Source organism: Camelina sativa, chromosome 12 (genome assembly GCF_000633955.1).
Source record: "Camelina sativa cultivar DH55 chromosome 12, Cs, whole genome shotgun sequence".
Lineage (NCBI taxonomy): Eukaryota > Viridiplantae > Streptophyta > Magnoliopsida > Brassicales > Brassicaceae > Camelina > Camelina sativa.
The window spans coordinates 19,196,937-19,215,404 of record NC_025696.1 but is presented as its reverse complement, the minus strand read 5'-3'; the positions used below and the strand labels follow the sequence as shown (position 1 = coordinate 19,215,404).

Here is an 18,468-nt window from a genome sequence, read left to right as displayed (position 1 = left end):
TTAAGCAGCTTATTTGTTAACCAGGAAAAACGACTGCAAGGCTTTCGAGTCCAAAACAAACTCAAGTCATTCAGCAGCACTACTCTTCGAAACCATGCCACCCAGACTGAACCAGATCTGAAGAATAGGAGCCAGATGAGTTTTACCATGCAAGCTTTGTTCCAAATAAACAAGTCCCTAAGTCCCAAGCCTCCCTCCTGCTTTACTCGAGTGACTGTATCCCACGCTACACGAGCTGAGTGATGCCCCTCTGCCGTTCCTTTCCATAGAAATGCACTTGAGAGGGAGTTTAATTGTTTTATACATTTCTTTGGCAGGACAAACCCTGAAGACCAAAAGTTTGAGATTCCAGCGATGACAGAGTTTAGCAATTGAAGCCTTCCTGCAAATGAAAGAGACTTCGTTGACCATGCAGTAAGGCGACCCTTTACTTTCTGGATTAGAGGCGCACAGTCAAGCAGTGTAAGTTTCTTTGTGCACAGTGGGAGTCCAAGGTATCTAATTGGCAGTTGTCCATGACTAATTCCCGTGGTGGCTGCTATGTTGTCTATTTCAGGCTGAGACAGTCCGGAGGTAAAGAAATTAGTTTTAGGAAGGCTGATCGCTAACCCTGAGACCTCTTCAAACTCTTTGAGCACTTGGAGGACATTCTGCAGCGAAGACGCAGAGCCATCAATGAAGATCAGTAAGTCATCAGCGAAGCATAGGTGAGTTAGCTTTATTTCTGCGCAGCGGTGATGGTAGTGTATTTTCCCTTCTTCAGCTGCTTTATCAAGACAAACAGAGAGACAGTTCATTGCCAGGACAAAGAGGTAAGGAGAAAGGGGGTCCCCTTGGCGCAAACCTCTTGACCCCTTGAAGTAACCGTGAACGTGTCCATTGAAGCCAACCGAGAAGGAAGGTGTGCAGACACAAGCTTTGAGCCAACGGAGGTAAAGTTCTGGCACCTCAATCCCCCTTAAGCAGTTAAAAATGAATTCCCACCTTACTGTGTCAAACGCCTTCGCAATGTCTACTTTGATAGTTATTCTCTTAGGCCCGCTTTGTTTCTGATAGCCATTCACTATTTCAGCTGCTAGCAGGGTATTCTCCACTAATAACCTGCCTTTTAAGAATGCAGTTTGATTCTTTTGAACCAGTTCAGGGAGGACAGGCTTCAACCTAGCAACAAGCAACTTAGAAACAACTTTATAAAGAGTGTTCAAACAAGAAATGGGGCGATAGTCAGAGACAAAAGAGGCGCCTGGAGACTTGGGGATGAGTGCTAAAATGGTAGCGTTGACCGCAGAAGGTAGGAAAGTAGTGTTGAAGAATTTGAGGATACTCACGGTGACATCCTTCCCAAGCAATGCCCACGAAGCCTTGTAAAACCCTGAGGTAAAACCATCCGGACCTGGTGCTTTATTTGCGTTTAACTTAAACATTACCTTCTTAATCTCTTCCTCACTCGGGATCCTTACCATTGCCTGAATTACTGCAGAGGGGCAACGGTAAGAGAGAATGTTCCGGAACCAAGATGGAGGAGCATTAACTGGTCGAAGCACAACAGGGGCTAATAGAGACTTGAAGTGGTTAACTGCCAGCAGACTCATCTCAAGAGGGTCATCAATTGTGGAGCCAGATAGGGATGTAAAAGATCTGATAGCATTAAACGCATTTCGAATCTGCATCACTCGATGGAAGTAAGTAGTATTTAAGTCTCCTTCTTTCAACCAGTTGATCCTTGACCGTTGCCGGAAGTAGGCCTCCTCAACTGTTCTAAGAAATTCCCATTGCAGGTGACGGGCTAGCTAGAGCTTGAACCTGCACAGATTGAAGCAAACAGTTAGTCTCTCGCACTCTATTTTGGATATCTGAAAAGTTTTCTCTCGAAAGTGTTTTTAAGTCACTCTTTAAAGATTTTTGCTTGGCACTCAATGTTGACAAACAGGGTTCCTGAGGAAATGAGCTTCCAGCCAGATTCCATGCAGATTCAACCGTTGAGTGGAACTTTGGGTGAGTGGTTAAGAAGTTGAAGAATTTAAATGGCTTGGTTCCAGCTGAGGGGAGAGGGGCGAAAAGGTTTAAAAGGCTAGGGGAGTGATCAGATATGTCAGGCGCTAGAAACGAGACAATACTATCTGGGTAAAGAGTAAGCCAGAGGTTATTGACTAATACTCTATCAAGCTTTTTAGCAATCGGGTTAATAGGGTTCTTATTTGACCAGGTAAAGAACGGGCCTTGGAAACGCAGGTCAAACAGTTCTAGCTGCAAAAGACAGTCCCGGAGCTCCAGCATTCGAGAGGTAAGATGGTTAACATTAGGATTTGAATGTTCTGCAGGGTGAATGATTTGATTAAAGTCTCCACAAAGGACCCATGGTGAAGCATCAAGCTGGAGGCGTTGATGCAAGCTTAGGAGTTCACACCAGAGATCAGTTCTTTCATCACTTAGGTTTGGGGCATAAATGACTGTGAAAACAAAGCGATGGCCTCCTTGAATTGTTATTTCACAGGTAAACAGATGCTTGGACTGATGCAGAACATATACCGAAGCAGGCGCTTTCCAGATAACAACAATCCTCCCATCTTCTACAGAATTGTGATTTGATGTAAAACTCCATCCTGGACAGGCACTATTCATAACATGGTTCAGGTTTGTTTCCTTTATATGGGTTTCAATTAGGGCACCAAAAGTTGGCTTATTAAAAGCAAGCCAGTTAGCAAAATGCCGATGTTTATCCGTGTCATTTAGACCGCGGATATTCCAACAAAAAGATTTTATATACATAGGGAAAGCAAAAGGGGTTAATGAGAAAGAGGAAGCCCCTCACAAGAAGGAGGCTTATCCTCAGAAGCGTCAACAGGAGGGTTAGGAACTGGTGAGTCAATGACCATATCAGATGGGGCTGGGCATGAAGGGCCTGTAAAGGATGTGGACAAAGGGTTTGGGATATTGGGATCACTCAGGGGGGGTTTCAGAGGGTTTTTGAGTTTCGAGGAGGTAGGTGAAAAGGCTAAAAGTTCATAGGGATTGGAAGTGGAGATAGCAGATTGGGACAGGGAAGCTGGATGAACAGATGGTTTTTTAGAACTAGAAGATTGAGTGGGGGGTGGAACGGATGAGTTTTTAGGTGTAGGTTTAGTTTGGGTTTTTGTAGTTGCAGACACAGCAATAGGTTTGGATGGAGGTTTAGAGGTAGAAGGCACAGCAGTAGGTTCAGAGTCCGGTTGCAGATTGGATTGAGAGACTTGCTGTCCAGAAAGTGAGGTAGAGGCGGAAGTACAAAGCACAACGGGATTATTCTTGGCGAGGTCAGTAGTAATCTTTCCTTTGCTTTGCTTGCTGTAACAGGTTCATTTGACTTGTCAGTTGATGTTGTCTGCTTTTTTTGGGGCCAGGGAGGTGTCACCAAAGGACAGTATTTGATGATGTGTCCTATTTCATGGCAGTGAGAACATGAAGGTGGAACCCAGGGGTATTCAACATCAATGGTAATGACTTCTCCACTGTCCCGCACGACCTCAACCGAAGAAGGTAAAGGTTCATTTAAATTTCTTTCAACTTTTACATGAGCAACTGACAAGCTTACTAGGTTTTTTGTAAACTCATCCATTTCCTTTGGCTCTCCTACTAAACCTGCTACTAAACTGATACCCTTACGATGCATCAAATCAAACGGCATGCCTTTGAGATGGGCCCAAATAGGGATAGCATCGAGATCAGTCTTCTCCCCGCCAGTAGAGTCCCATTGAGCAACAAGAAACATACACTCACCTACATACCACATCTTCTTTTCAAGGATTTTTCCCCTTAGGTACTCATTTGGCACCCGTACTAACATAGAATTAGTAGAATGATTTAGATGTATCTCAAGTCTCTTACCACGACCCCATATATGACTAAGCACACTCTGGATATGCTTATATGTAGGGAGCCGGCCTTTGAATCTGCCTACAATGAAGTCTCTGTGGATATCTGCACCCTCTTGGAACACAGAATCTGGGATACTAATACGGGGCTTCCCATTGGTAGAGGTATCCACTGGGGCTAGTCTAGTAAGTGATCTATCTTCAGCAGCTTTTAGCTTCTGCGCTAGAGTCTGAGCGGTGAGATTCTTTGCCTTTTGCTGTGCAGAGTCGTGAGAAGTAGAGGCCGGGGCAGATACAAGGATGGGAATAGTGGGGATAGAAGGGGCAGGGATGGGGATAGCAGGGGAGGAAGATTGGGGCAGGATAGCAATGGGGTTAGAAGGAGAGGTAACGGAAGTGATTACAGCCGTTTTAGCTGCAGAAGGATGGTTTGTGACAACCGGCAGGGGGAGGATAATTTGCGAGATAACACTAGTGGTGGGAGGACAGTCAGAGGCTTGCGAATGACTGATGAAATGCCTAACAACCTTCGGTGGTGGGGTGCCAAGAAGACCATCAGTCTGAGCAACAGTGTTTCCTTCTGCTACAGTATCGGGTTTTTCAGATCTAGGGTTTTGACTCATACTCTTATAGTAGGAGTTGAGTATTGCCTGCGCCTGAGGATTTACGACCACAGGAGTGGATTTGTGGTGAGCTGAAGAGCCAGTATAGTACTCTCCATGTCAAAGTATATAGATTGAGTAGAATGGGGAGAACTTGTGGGCGGAGAGATTGGGGAGAGAGGAGGAAAATCAGAGAGGGAGGGAAGGAGAGAAGGGTCGGGAGGGTCAGGGGGGAAAGGAGGAAGACGGTTGGATCTACCCTCAACCAAGGTTGAGGGAGGAATCGGGCTGGAAGATCGATCCACGGGGAACCAGCAGTTCGCCATCCGTACCGTACGGACTTCTTTCTTCAAGGACGGTTTGTTTTTTTTTTTCTGCGCTAGAGTCGTACGGACTTTTTTTTTTGTTTTTTTCTATAAAGCAATTATTAGGTTTTCTTTGCAAAACATAAAAGGCTAATCCTTCTTTGCAAAAGAAAACACCTAATCCTTCAGAAAAGGATTCTTTAGCACCGTAAAAAAGTTAAAGACGGACTCATCCTAATTAAAGCACTCTTCTTCGTTTTTTTCCTGACGATTTGACGAGACTCTCCTATCCACCACAAAGGAATCATTTGTTACCGAAAATATCAGTAAACTTACAATTGGTTGGAATCTTAAAATGTCTAATTAATAAGCTGATTCGTATGATTGAACTAGACAAAAGATTTCCATCAATTGTATTACATCATTCCCCACTTCGCAATTGCATTAATATATAGGCTCTGACTGGTAATCCGAGTTATCAAAATCGAGTTGCAGTAAGTATTAAAATTCGATATAGCTTGCAGTAAAAATTATGTAGTATAAACGGCAGTTTGATGTAGTGAATTTGCAGTAAAAATAAATTAAATATTTTCTTTAAACGACTGACTGATAACATTTCTGATGTATCAGGTGCAGTATCTATTAGAAATAAAAATTAAAAAATTATTAAGAACAATAACATTTTTCAAATAGAATAATTCAAAATAGATAAATAAAATGATCCTACGAAAAAAAAACATTTGAGACATAGAAAATAAAAAGAGAGAAACTAATGACGACGTACATTCCATAGCATATTTGCTATCTCATCTCGTACGTTATTCATATATTGGCCATCATTTGTTCCCTCTTCTTCCTCAAGTCGATTAAGCTCGCCTTCTGCAAATCGTCGTCCACGACTATCTCGAGCAGTGACATTTTCAACATCAAGAAGCTCCAAAAATATTCTGATAGCTTCCGCACTCGGCCGATTTCTTTTGGTAGCTTCTGCTTGTATCTAATTCTGGCTAATTCAACATCAAGAAGCTCCAAGAATATTCTGATATACTCATCATCCCATACAATTTGTTTCTATAATACACAGTAAAAATTAAATACTAAACATCCAACATTTTTAAACTGCGCATGTGACATATTCATTACCTTACGGCGGATACTTCCACTCCCACCAACATCCTCGCCACCAGCTGCACCACCTTCATTAGACATCTTCATCAAAAACAAATAAAATAAATTAGTAATATGCACTAGTATTTTTAAACATATATAATAAACTCGATGGATAAAAAGAGTAGAAGAAAGAAAACCATACTACTGTTTCTTCAAAGTGTGCTTATTTGACAATAAGCTTTAGGCATCTATATATACAACTTAAAATTTCCATGTACGTTTCAACGAGGAATAATAGTAGGAACAACTTTTTTTTTTTTGAAAGAGTCTAATGAAAACTAGAAATTTAGAAATTTTTTGAAAATTTTTTGACCAAAGTTGTTTACGGGTGTTTAGCATAAAAATAGAAACAAATAATAAATATTTTTTTTTAAATAATCGTTTGAAAAATTTAAAACTGATAACTCAACTCTAACACATGGAAATTTCCATGAAGTTGAATAATCTTTTGAGTTAACCATTTTACAAAGGATATACCTCAAATTTGTACATCAACCATAACACATGATTATTCAAACTCAACTTCAAAAAAATTATTTTTTTTCTTGATTGGTAACATTTTTAAATAAACTTTGAGTTAAGACCATAACTCAACTTAACTCAATGTTAAGTCATGTTACCAGTCAGAGCCATACTTGTTTCAAAAAGAAAGTAATTAGAAATTATTTTTTAATATATATGAAACGTCCAAATTGAAGGTTGTTGATTAACCCTAGTCACATACCATTTTGTATGTTTTCTTTAACAAACATATCTAGAGTTGTCCTACTCCTAATATGTACTAAAATTTTGGCTATAAATTAAAGAGATTAAAAGTTGGATATTACTCATCTAAATCCAGCTTCTTGCTTAAAACGATAAACTAACATTAAGCTAACATAAACTAGAAATTAATAATACTTCTTGCTACTACTTCAAATTTTAGGATAAACAAACATTAAGCTAAGCTCTATGGTTCTAACTTCTACCTAAACATACATTATACAGTAACCCGATTTTATTTGTGGGTCACATCATTTGGACAAAGCGTAATCGGAGGCTTATTGACATTGTAAGATATCGATCCCACATGTTAATATCTCTTTGCTAACTTATTTTGGTTCTTGTTTATGTATTAGTGTAATATTTATGGATTATTAATTTCTTAGGTAGTTATCATTAATTTGAAAATGATAAAATTCATATAATTTTAACTAAATCTGCTTAGTAATTAATTTATCTGTTAGATAATTTATAGTTATTATGTCACACAATTTTTATGTCATTTTCCGTCATATAAACTAAGTTATGACAAAACTCAAAAGCCACTATCAATATTTCTGTTTGATTTTAGTCTCTTGTATACTGAAAATTTAGAAGAATACATATATAGAGAGATTGTGAAAACAAAATATATTTGAAAAAAGGTTACTATAACAAAAGAAGAGAAAAGATTGGTGTTTTGTTATATTTCCAAAGGAGAAAAATAGAGAAAAATGGGAAAGGCGCAACAAAAGACTGAAACAAAGACAAAAGAGGAAACTGAAGCTTTTGACTGATTCAACATATCCTCACGTGTACTTGCTTTTTCCTCCCGTAGATACCGGGCAACCCTCACCACCAAATTTGTCTAACATTTATTGTAATCTTTTAATACATAAATGAAAATAGTATAATGTTGTTCCATCTTTTTTCTTTTATTTTTACTAATGTATATCTCTTACATTTTTTTTATACATTTTTTTGGAAATACTTTATAATATGTTATGCATATGTATATGTTATATAAACTTAACTACGAAAATATAATCTATACCCATCCACAATGACTTGTTGTTAACAATATGTATTGTGTAGTGTACGTTTGAACTCGAGTGATAAGACTACGGCGATTTTAACACCGACAGGTCCGACACCAATATGCTGCGACATACGGTATCTTGTTCTTGTAATCATATGTTGTTGATGTATAAAATCGACAATATGAATGATAAGAATATAAGTGGGATGAATCGGATCTGCTCCTTTTACTTAACGTAGAATTTTACAAAAGGGTTTTCAGGAAAACGACAATTACAGAGCTAAACGCAGTTAATACGAAAATAATTGTTTTTCTCTCTCTAATTGCCCCAAAAGTGAATCCTCTTCTCTGACAATGACGTCTGCTATATATAGTGGGCCAATGACCTAGGGTTTCATCTAATCCTCTGTAAAATTACGATTTTGCCCCTACGGCCTGTTGGGCCAAATCTAGGACTTCCAGGATGAACAGTGCGTCATGCACGTTTTTCGAGGTCCGTTGGGCTTTAAACGAGAAATAAAGATCTTTGGGTATTCTGCATGTTTCCCGAGGCGCGGAAAATAGAGACAGCTTCAAAACTAGGGTTTTTCTTCTAACTTTCAACTTTCTTCTTCTCAAGGTAAATTTCTTCTTCTCCTTCCCTTATCTCTTTCTCTTAGATTTTTTTTTCTTTTGGTTTGTAAGACCATGAGGTCACCGCCGTGAGGGACTCAGTTCCCGGCCGCCGTCCGTTTTCGCCGGTGATCCTCCCGAATTCCTCGCCGCTGGCGCCGCCGCCGTGGTTTCTTCGCCGGACTTGGTCCTTTACTGCCGACTTGTCATGCCGTATTTCCGCTGCTCTCTCGCCCCACCATCGCTGCAGCCACCTTCTCGCCGTCAGACTGGACCGTTAGGCGTCTTGGTCCGATGCGCCGCCGGCCGCCGAACTTGTCATGCCATCCAGCTGTATTTTCGCCGCTCTTTCGCTGCCGGACTGGACCGTTAGGCGTCCTGGTCCACCAGTTTCTCCCTCCAGCCGCCGGAAGAACTTGTATCGTGCCACCAGATTTTGGCCGAGGTGGCTGAAGGCGTGGTCGTGACTCGCCCGTGTGGACGTCGTGGGTGAGATGATTGGTTCGCGTATGTGTCGGTGGGCGAGATGATTCTTGGTGGCGAGATGATTTGATGTCAGAGCTTTCGGAGACGAGGTCACGAGATCAAGACCTTGGTGGCGAGACCGTCTGTGTACCCGCGAGATGCTGACTCTTGGTGGCGAGCTCGTTGGTATGGCAGAATGAACGTGCTCGATGATTGTCGTGGTGAACTCGTGACGTGATGGCGAGACCATGATTCACAAGTGTCGAGTTTGAAGCCGGACTAGTGTGTTTGCGAGGTGGCGTGATGAGTGCCGTATGAGGCTGGCGAGCTGGAGATTTTCGTCTATGAAGTGGCAAGATCAGAATTCCCGCGGCGAGATGACCAGTTCGTGAGTTATGTTGGCGAGCGAGTTAGATCGTGTTCAAACGATATCGTGTTTGGGAGACTTGACTTGCTTCGATGACTGAAGTTGTAGTGACGAGGCGGATGTGTTGTGCGAGGCTGAGACTTGGCGATGGGTACGAGAGTTGGCGAGGTCAAGATTCCTAGTGGCGAGATGGCCGTTTACGCGAGGGTTCTGTTGAATTGGCGAGATCAATGCCGTTTGGAGCGCGTTGGATTTTGGCGAGACGGGTTTATAGCTGCGAGATCGTGGTGGCGAGTTCGCATCGCGCAGGTGACCTGACACAACCAAGAGGTTTACGCGGAGTGATGTTGAGGTGGTTTGTACCCGAAGTACATGGCGAGCTCAAGGTTTGAGGCCGAGAAATGGCTGCGATACGCTAGCTTCCTTAGTGTCTGATGGCAAGGTTGAGTGATACCCGGTGACGTGGAGCTGCGTAGGAGACCATGCGTGCTCGTCTTAGCGAGATCAAGGTTATGCTTTGAGGATTGACGTGTATGCGCGATGGGCTGGAAACTTTTAGCGAGATTGACGTTTTGGCGAGTTCCTCGATGCGGATTAGGAAGTTGCATAAGCTGCTTACGCGAGTAAGATGCTGGGTGTTTTCTGACGTTCTCGCCACTTGCGGAGAATCTGACAAACTCATCGCGATCGAAACGTGGGAAAGTGACGGTGATGGTGCGCAGTATGCAGTACGTGGTTCATTTGGGTGTGATCGTTCTATCCGGATTTTGTGGTGCTTTCGAGATATCTTTACTCCCATACTGACCGGTTGCTTGGTTGGTTTTGCCAGGTCTCGGGCCATGGCTTCGGGAGATGACTTCTTTGGTGATATTCCGGAAGAGCTCGAAGATGACCACTATGGCGCGTTAGAGGGGGACCTTGACGAGGCGGGAAGGGAATTTCCTTGGTGGGAACCGTCAGAAGAAAATGGTGTTGTGACGGATTTAGCGGACGTTTCGGTAGAAGATGTTCGGGAGCTCGAAGTAATGTTCCCAACGGGTAACCAAGCGCTCAGTCTGATTCCCATTCCTCCGGGTCGGCGTCGTGGGAAGGTTCTTCCGTACGAAGAACGAACTGTTGTGGAGGATTCTCCTAGGTCTCTAGTCGCTGGTTTAGCTGTTGGTAATGGAATTCCGAAACGTCGCAGAGACCGTACGAGAAATAAGGAACGCATTTCCCGTGACGCAGGGAGTACCTTATGCGATGAGAGTTCCATAGCCCGCATCCTTGACCTCTTCTGAATGCCAGGAGACCTGAATTTCGTGTTACCAAATGAAGACGCGCGTCCGTGGGATTGTCCAGAGGGTCATCTCTGCGTTTACGTTGACTACTTTACCGAATGCGGCCTGTGGTTTCCTATCCTGGAATTTTTGATGAGTTTTTGTGTACATCGGAAGATTGCGTTCTCGTAGCTGTCGATCTCCACCGTCCATAATGCAGTGGGGCTTGGGATAATTGGTAACCATATGAAAATCAAGATGAGCGCAGACCTCTTCGGGCTGCTGACTCGATTTACACGTGATAGTTCGGGGATGTGCGTTGATTGTTGTGTGGCCAGTCTCACGATCATGAGTGGCCAGAAGAGTCATATCCATGATTGGCGGAGGCAGTTTTTCTTTGTGGCGATAAACCACACTTCGGCTGAAGATCCCGGCACGACCTGTCCTCCTGCTTGGTACTTCATCCTCGGTAGCCGTTGCTGGGTTGGGTTCCTATCATTTTGGTGCTCCTAACTCTGTTTTCTGAACATATGTTTTTCTTTGCAGGAAAACCGCCGACTGCAGCTGCGTGCGACTTAGGAACTGTTGACCAAGGTGCAGCCTTTCTTTGGTGTAAGACTTTGCGGTGGCCGAGAGTTCTCTCTCATCTCAAGAAGTGTAAGTTTTGCCGACTTATCTTTATTTTCGAAATCTATGCGTTTTATGTCTAAGTCTCCTATTTTTGTGCCGGTTCGCAGACAGGGTTGCAAATGGGTGAATGTCAGTTGCCATGCTACGCTGACCTGTTCGATGCCAAGGACGCGCCGGTTGCTGCAGTCGAGGTTGTTGCGCCAAACGCCGAGACCGGTGTGGAGGTCGTCGGTGTGCAGCCTGAGGACGGCGAGTTGCCAATTCCCGATGGTGAGCCTAATCGTAGGTCCCGTTCTGCCGAGGTTGCTGCTGCTCGTGCCGCGAAGAAGCCTTCCTCGGGGTCTCGTAGGAGTGCTCCAGGAGTTGGTGGTGATCGTTCCCGGAAGAGACCATCACGCTCAAGTCCTCGGAGTGATGTTGGAGGCAGTTCTAGGCGTCCTCGTTACGTGGAAGGTGGGCGCGGGGAATTCGACCCGCAGACGGAGGATGGTCCTTTGGGGGTTGACCACTCCTTCTCATTTCGCTACGACGTGAAGGATCAAGCGTTCGTTGGGAATTCGCGACCTTGCCGGCAGGATTGACGGTGACTCCGTTCCGCTTCTCGCCTCTAGTGATCTGACTTGTCAAGACTCATACGAACAAGCTATTCTTCGATAGTTTCAGATTAGTATTTGATCTTTCAGCTCACCCCGATTCGGACTTTACTTAATCGTAATTAGATTATTCTGTTTGATTTCTTAGGCGATGAGCTGGGTCAACCGTCTCGCTGTCGACTGTGAGGATAAGGTGCGTGCCACTAGGAAGGAGACCTCGCTTGCTAAGGACGCGTTTGTTCAGGCTGAGCGGTCAAGCAAGGAAAACGCGACGATGGTCAAGGGGCTCACAGCTTCACTCAAGCAATCCCAGCGCAAGCTTACCTCCGAGTCGGAGCGTCTTAGGAGGGAGAGGGACGAGCACGGAGAGGAGGAGCGCGCAAAGGCTGCTATCGTTATCAGGGCGCATGAGGAGCGTATTGATCGTTTTAGGACGCATGTGATCGCAACACGCGAGAAACAGCCTCATTTACTCACTCTTAGCCAAGTGACCGGAACTAGGCAGTGTCTGGAGAGGTTGATCAGTAGGGGTGTTGCTATTCCCGGAGATAGGATGGTGCGTCTTGTTGCTGGCGAGAAGGAGTTCCAGGCGAAGTAGGAAGGGGTTGTGGTGCCGCCGCTTCATGATGATGATCTTGAGCCGTTCCCGGGAGCTACTGGTGGAGGCGCTGATGATGCCGCAAACGAGTGATATGTCCTCGTATTATTGCTTGTTGTTATTGCTTTTGTGTTCCTCTTATTTTCGTACTTAGTTGCTGATTGCTTCTGTACTTCTCCTACGGATATTTGCAAACTCGTTTGCTTTTGCTTTATAAACTTGGTTATTTGCTTTACTGCATGAATGTTGATTATTGCCAAATTTTCGTCCTCTACGATAAAGTTGCTTTCGTTTTATCTTTTATCGTTGCGGAGCATATTTTGCGGTGCAGGACGTCTCCTGGCTTATCCTGGATATGTTATTCCTCGTAATGGCGAGAATAGACAAGACAGACTTGTCATACTAGTTAGGTGCGTTCAGTCGTGACCGGCTTACCCTGTGGGTGCTGCAGGAATTGCAAGAGTGTGCGAGTCGGGGTCTTTGGCTTATTCACTCTGCGCCCTGCCAGCTTTGCGAGTCTTTATTGAAGTTATAGTTGCACCTCGTGAAAGGCTGGCTACGTACCCTCGAGAGGGATCAAACCATTCGTAGTTCGTATTANAAGAATGCTCAGTGACGTAGTTTTTTTTTTTTTTTTTTTTTTGTGGACGTCGTGGTCGAACTAATGGTAGTAGCGCTGTAGGTTGGCAGAATTCCAGGATCGCGGGACCGGCGTACCTTTCATTTCGAGAAGCTGATAGACTCCTGCCTTGACGATCTTCGAGACTAAGTCGGGACCTTCCCAATGTGCGCCAAGCTTTCCAGCGTTCTTCTCAGCAGTGTTTTCGTAGATTTTGCGGAGGACGAGATCTCCCTCGGCAAAGTAATGAGACTTGACTTTTTTGTTGTAAAATTTTGCCGCTTCTTGCTGGTAGTTCTGGATGCGTAATAGTGCATGGTCGCGTTCTTCTTCGAGGAAAAGTAGTCTGTCGCACAACATCTTGTTGTTCAACTCTGGATCGTGGACTAGCATAGAGCGTCGAGCTCATCTGCCCGGAGTCCCTTCTTTTTGTCGAGGCGTTTTTTGATTCCAGCGAAAATTGTCTTGTTGGTTGCTTGTGCTTGTCCGTTGCCTTGCGGATATCGTGGAGTTGACTTGCTAAGGCGTATCCGCCAGCCAGCGCAGAATCCCTGAAACTGGAGTGAGATGAATTGTGGCCCGTTGTCGCATACAATTTCGTATGGGAGTCCATGCCTGCATATTATGTTTTTCCAAACAAAATTCTGAACTTTGTTGGCTTCGAGAGAGGCGTATGACTCTGCTTCAACCCACTTAGTGAAATAGTCCGTCATGATTAGGAGGTACTTCTTTTGGCGAGATGGTGTTAGCGGACCGACAATATCCATCGCCCATCACATGAACGGATAGGGTGGTGACGTTGTGTGCAGGAGTTCGGTCAGTGAATGAATGAACGGTGCGTGACGTTGACATTTCTCGCACTTGGCTGCGAAGGCGGAACAATCGGCGACAATGGTTGGCCAGAAATGGCCATTGCGGCGAATACGAAGTGCCAATGCTCGCCCCCCCCGAGTGGTTACCTCCAGCGCCTTCGTGGACCTCTCGCATGATGTTGTTGACGTCCTTTGTATTAACGCAGATGAGAAAAGCGCCATTTGCCTCCCAACGAAACAAGCTACCATCCAAGATCGTGTAGTGTGCGCTCTTGACGCAAAGACGTCTTGCTTCCCACTTGTATTTTGGCATAATTCCATCCGCGATCAACGCTATAATCTCAGTTTGCCAGTCGTCTCGCGAGGAGGCATCGGATGCTGGTACGGGCGTGACTAGAGTGCTTGAATTCGTAGCTGTTGGAGCTGGAATGGGCGTGGCGGAGGTGTTTGTGTTTGTGTCCATTGAGGCTGATCTCGTTACTGCCAAGGCGATTGTTAAGACGTTCGGGTCTGTCATGGAGCTTGCTGCGGGTGTGGCTTCAAGAAACGTAGCTGGAGCGGGAGTTAACAGGTTGACGTCAATACTTGGTTGGTCAATGCTCTCAACAGAAATTACTCTTCGGAGATGGGGATCAGATGTGGAAGCAAGTGTTGCAAGCGCATCAGTGGGAGCATTGTCGCTTCGTGGAATTTTGACGAGCTCAAAGAACTCGAAATTTTGGGAAAGGTCACAAACTACTTTGAGGTAGGCATCCATGCGCGCGTGTCGTGTTGCATAATCTCCGCTGAATTGATGTGTCACAAGCTGTGAATTGCAATAAGCTTGGATCTTTTTGACGCCAATTCCGTGTGCGAGACGCAGTCCAGCGATTAGTGCTTCATACTCTGCGTCGTTGTTAGAAGCAGAGAAGGCAAGGCGGAATGACTGCTCTAATATTTTGCCAGTCAGCGAGGTTAGGCGTACGCCCGCTCCCGAGCCCATCTTCGATGAAGCGCCATCAACGTGAAGTGACCATATCTCGAGTGGAGGTGCGTCAGCTTCGAGTTCAGGAGAGAGTTCAACGAGAACTTGTGATTTAGCGCATGTGCGGTTTTTGTACTTAACGTCGTATTCGCTTAACTCAACTGCCCACTTCGCAAGGCGTCCTGACTGACTTGGGCTGTGAAAGATTGTTCTGAGCGGCTGGTTGGTCAGGACTTCAACGGTATGAGATTGGAAGTAAGGGCGAAGCTTGCGAGCTGATATTACCACCGTGTATGCGAGCTTCTCAAGAGTCGGGTACCGAAGTTCTGCACCATCGAGAGTTTTGCTAACATAGAAGATTGGATGTTGCTCTCCACGATCTTCTCTAACGAGCACACCACTTACAGCTGAACAGGAGATGGCGATGTAAAGATACAAAGTTTCTCCTTGCTCGGGTTTAGCCAGGACTGGCGGGGATGACAAGTAATCCTTCAACTGCGTGAATGCTAACTCGCATTTCTTATCCCATTCAACACGTTTGTTTCTGCAAAGAAGCTGGTAAAATGGCAAACACTTGTCTGTCGAGCGAGAGATAAAACGGTTAAGTGCAGCAATGCGTCCACTCAGACGCTGAACCTCGCGTGTATTCTTTGGAGAAGGAAGGTTGATGATTGCCGAGATCTGTTTCGGATTCGCTTCTATGCCGCACTTCGTAACGAGGTACCCTAAGAATTCTCCGGTGTAACCCCAAATGTGCATTTCGCTGGATTCAGTTTCATGCTGTACTTGTTGAGTATCTTGAAACATTGCCTCAGGTGTGCGACATGATCTGCGGCCTGAGCTGATTTGACGAGCATATCATCAATATATACTTCCATTGTTTTTCCGAGTTGACTCGCGAACATGCGGTTCACCAGTCGCTGATATGTTGCTCCAGCGTTTTTCAATCCAAACGGCATGACTCTGTAACAGAAAGTGCCTTGTTCGGTGATGAATGCAGTCTTCTCACGGTCGTCTTTGTGCATCATTATCTGATTGTAACCCGAGAACGCATCCATGAAAGACAACAATTCGTTTCCAGCAGTGGCTTCGACGAGCTGATCAATGCGCGGAAGAGGAAAACTGTCTTTCAGACAAGCTTTGTTGAGGTCAGTGAAGTCGACGCATACTCTCCACGTATCGTTCTTCTTCTTAACCACGACGGGTTTACTTAGCCAATCTGGATAACACACTTTGGTAATTGATCCCGCATCAAGCAGCTTCCATACCTCGTCATTCACCACTGTTGTTCGCTCTGCACCGAGCTTTCGACGCTTTTGCTTAACAGGTTTGTAAGTTGGATCGACGTTGAGCTCATGGCTTGTAATGCTTTGATCGATCCCGGTCATATGATCTATCGACCAGGCGAACGTGGTTGAGTTCTGACGTAGAAACTTGACGAGCTCGTCCCTAAGTGCTAGTGGTAGCTCGGCGCCTATTCCGACGCAACGCTTGGGATCAGACAAATCAATGTTGACCTGAATCACAGACTCTTTCGGAGGTGGTGTGCATGGGTCTCGTGGTGGTGCTGATTCGGCAATTACAAAAGCCCTTGCATTCCGTATCTTTTTCTCGATGATAAAGCAAGTTCGAGCCATCAGAGGATCTCCACGCAGCGTGTAGATACCATACGCGTTTGGAAACTTGACACATTGATGGTAAGTAGAAGCGACAGCGCGCATCTTGTGAAGCCATGGTGTTCCCAGAATGACATTGTAGACGATGGGTTTGTCCACAATTGCGAAGTTGAAGCATTGCATCGTGCGGCCGACGTAGATTGGAAGCGTTAAAGTTCCGATAGTCATGATGGTGTCTCCATCGAATCCCGTGAGAGGCTGCGTTTCATGTACGGTGTTGCGCAGATCAATCTCCATCTGGATTAGTACGTCCTTGAATATCACATTGACCGAGCTTCCGGTGTCAATTAGGATTCTCGTTACTGAGCTTTTCCTGATTACCATTTCTACGACAAGTGGGTCGTTGTTTGGACCAGCGTTGCGCGCGTCTTCTTCAGTAAACGTAATTGGTGCGGTGGATGTCTTGAACATGTTGCTGTGAAAAGGCATGCTGCGCTTTGTTTCTGCTTCGCGACAGTAGGCTTGGATAGACCGAACAGAATCGCGGCATGTTAACAAGCCGCCCATGATCATGTTGAGCCTTCGACGAGGAGCTGGTGGTTCATCGTACTCTTCCGCGTCGTGATTTCGTTTGGGGGGAGAGGGTAAGCGAGCAATTTCCCGTGCTCGGTCATTTTGTGCCCATGCTCGGTAATTTTGTGCTGCAGCTTCCTCTTCGCGCTGTCTGTCGTGTTGCTGCTCGTCTTCGAGGCAATACTGGTTGTCTTTGTGTGTGACAACTTTTCTCCGCTCTCGTTCTACATCGACGTCACCCTTTTTGTATTTATTCAGAAGCAGCATTTGAAGTGTTTTGCACTCTTCAGTCGAGTGTCCGTTAAATCTGTGGAACTCGCAATACGGGCATTTCCCTTTGAAGCCTGGGTTATCGGATTTGTGGTGCCACTTGTTCCAAGACTTATTCTGCTGTTCTTTTCTGTTGATAGCGAACATCGTCGCTTTCCTTCCTTTCTCGCCATGGGCATAGTCCCTGTTGTAGTGCTGGCGTGGTTCGTGGTACTCGTCTACGGCTTTGCCTTTCGAGCTTGGAACCTTCTCATATGCTTTTTCTATCGTACATGGTTGATCGGGGTTTTTTTACCTCTGTCTTCCTCGACTAGGATGTATCGATTGGCTCGTGCAAGTACTTCGCCTAAGCTCGTGACAGGCAAGATTGTTAGGTCGTCCTTGAATCTGGTACCCCTAGCGAGCACGTTTTTCAACGCACCGATTGCGGATTCGTCGCTTATAGAGAATCGAGATACGACATTCTTAAACCTATCCATGAAAGCCCATAATGACTCGTCATGCTTCTGATACATTCTCCACAGGTCGGCATTTGACGCAGGTGTGCGCATGAAGTACTGGTGATGCTGAAGGAATGCGCTTGTTAATGCTTCGTAGCCATCGATCGAATTGGCCTCAAGCCTGGAGAACCAATTGAGTGCCTCGCCGGAAAGACTCTCGACGAACAACTGACAGCATCCCGCGTCTGCTTCCTCAGGTGAGAAATACGACCGATTGATGTGGATCGTCATTGACTTCAGGAAGATGGTGGGGTCTCCTTTTCCATCGTATGGAATCGGTATGTTCTTGCTGTTGTCCGGATTGTGCTTGACCCTAACTCCTGAGATCCTTGCAGTAAATGGTGAGCGTCTTGCTTCCGCCAGCACGGTTTCTAGCTCTGGTGCTGCACTCGTTGCTCGGTACATCTGAGTTGTGATTGTCTTTAGCTGAGCTTGCATCTGCTGAAGTTCTTGCCGTAGTGCGCGATTTTCAGCATCCTCGAAATGACTTGGCCCCACATATTGGTCTGCGAGTATCTGGTTGGTCTGAAAATGTACCCTTGGCTGCTCGCTATTGGGTCCGACGATGATTGATGAGAGACGAGGCCTTCCATTAGCGTTGTGCTCAACTCGCGGAATGTTAGCGGCGTTGTGGTTAGCTTGCGGAGCGTTGAGTTCAGCTCGCTGAGCGTTGAGGTCAGCTCACGAAGCGTGGTAGTCAGTTCGCGGAGCGTGGTAGTCAGCTCGCGGAGCGTGGTAGTCAGCTCGTGGAGCGTGGTAGTCGGCTCGCGGAGCGTGGTAGTCAGCTTGCGGAGTGTGTGGCGCCAATGCGTCTTCATTTTGTTGCCTATGATGCCTTCCGTGGTCAATTCTCACTTGTGATTCTATCTGTGCCGCTTGACC

General features: G+C 45.4%; 1 protein-coding gene across 1 annotated transcript in view; it reads right to left on the bottom strand.

Annotated features, from left to right (window-relative positions):
* Nucleotides 13,545–18,468, bottom strand: part of LOC104733653 — a 6,331-nt gene continuing 1,407 nt past the window's right edge. Inside the window, exons 2-4 of the mRNA XM_010453217.1 lie at nucleotides 17,428–18,249; nucleotides 15,531–17,332; nucleotides 13,545–15,468 (exon numbers count right to left, since the gene is read on the bottom strand). Coding sequence (XP_010451519.1) covers nucleotides 13,545–15,468; nucleotides 15,531–17,332; nucleotides 17,428–18,249 — 4,548 coding nt within the window. The remainder of the gene's footprint in view (nucleotides 15,469–15,530; nucleotides 17,333–17,427; nucleotides 18,250–18,468) is intronic.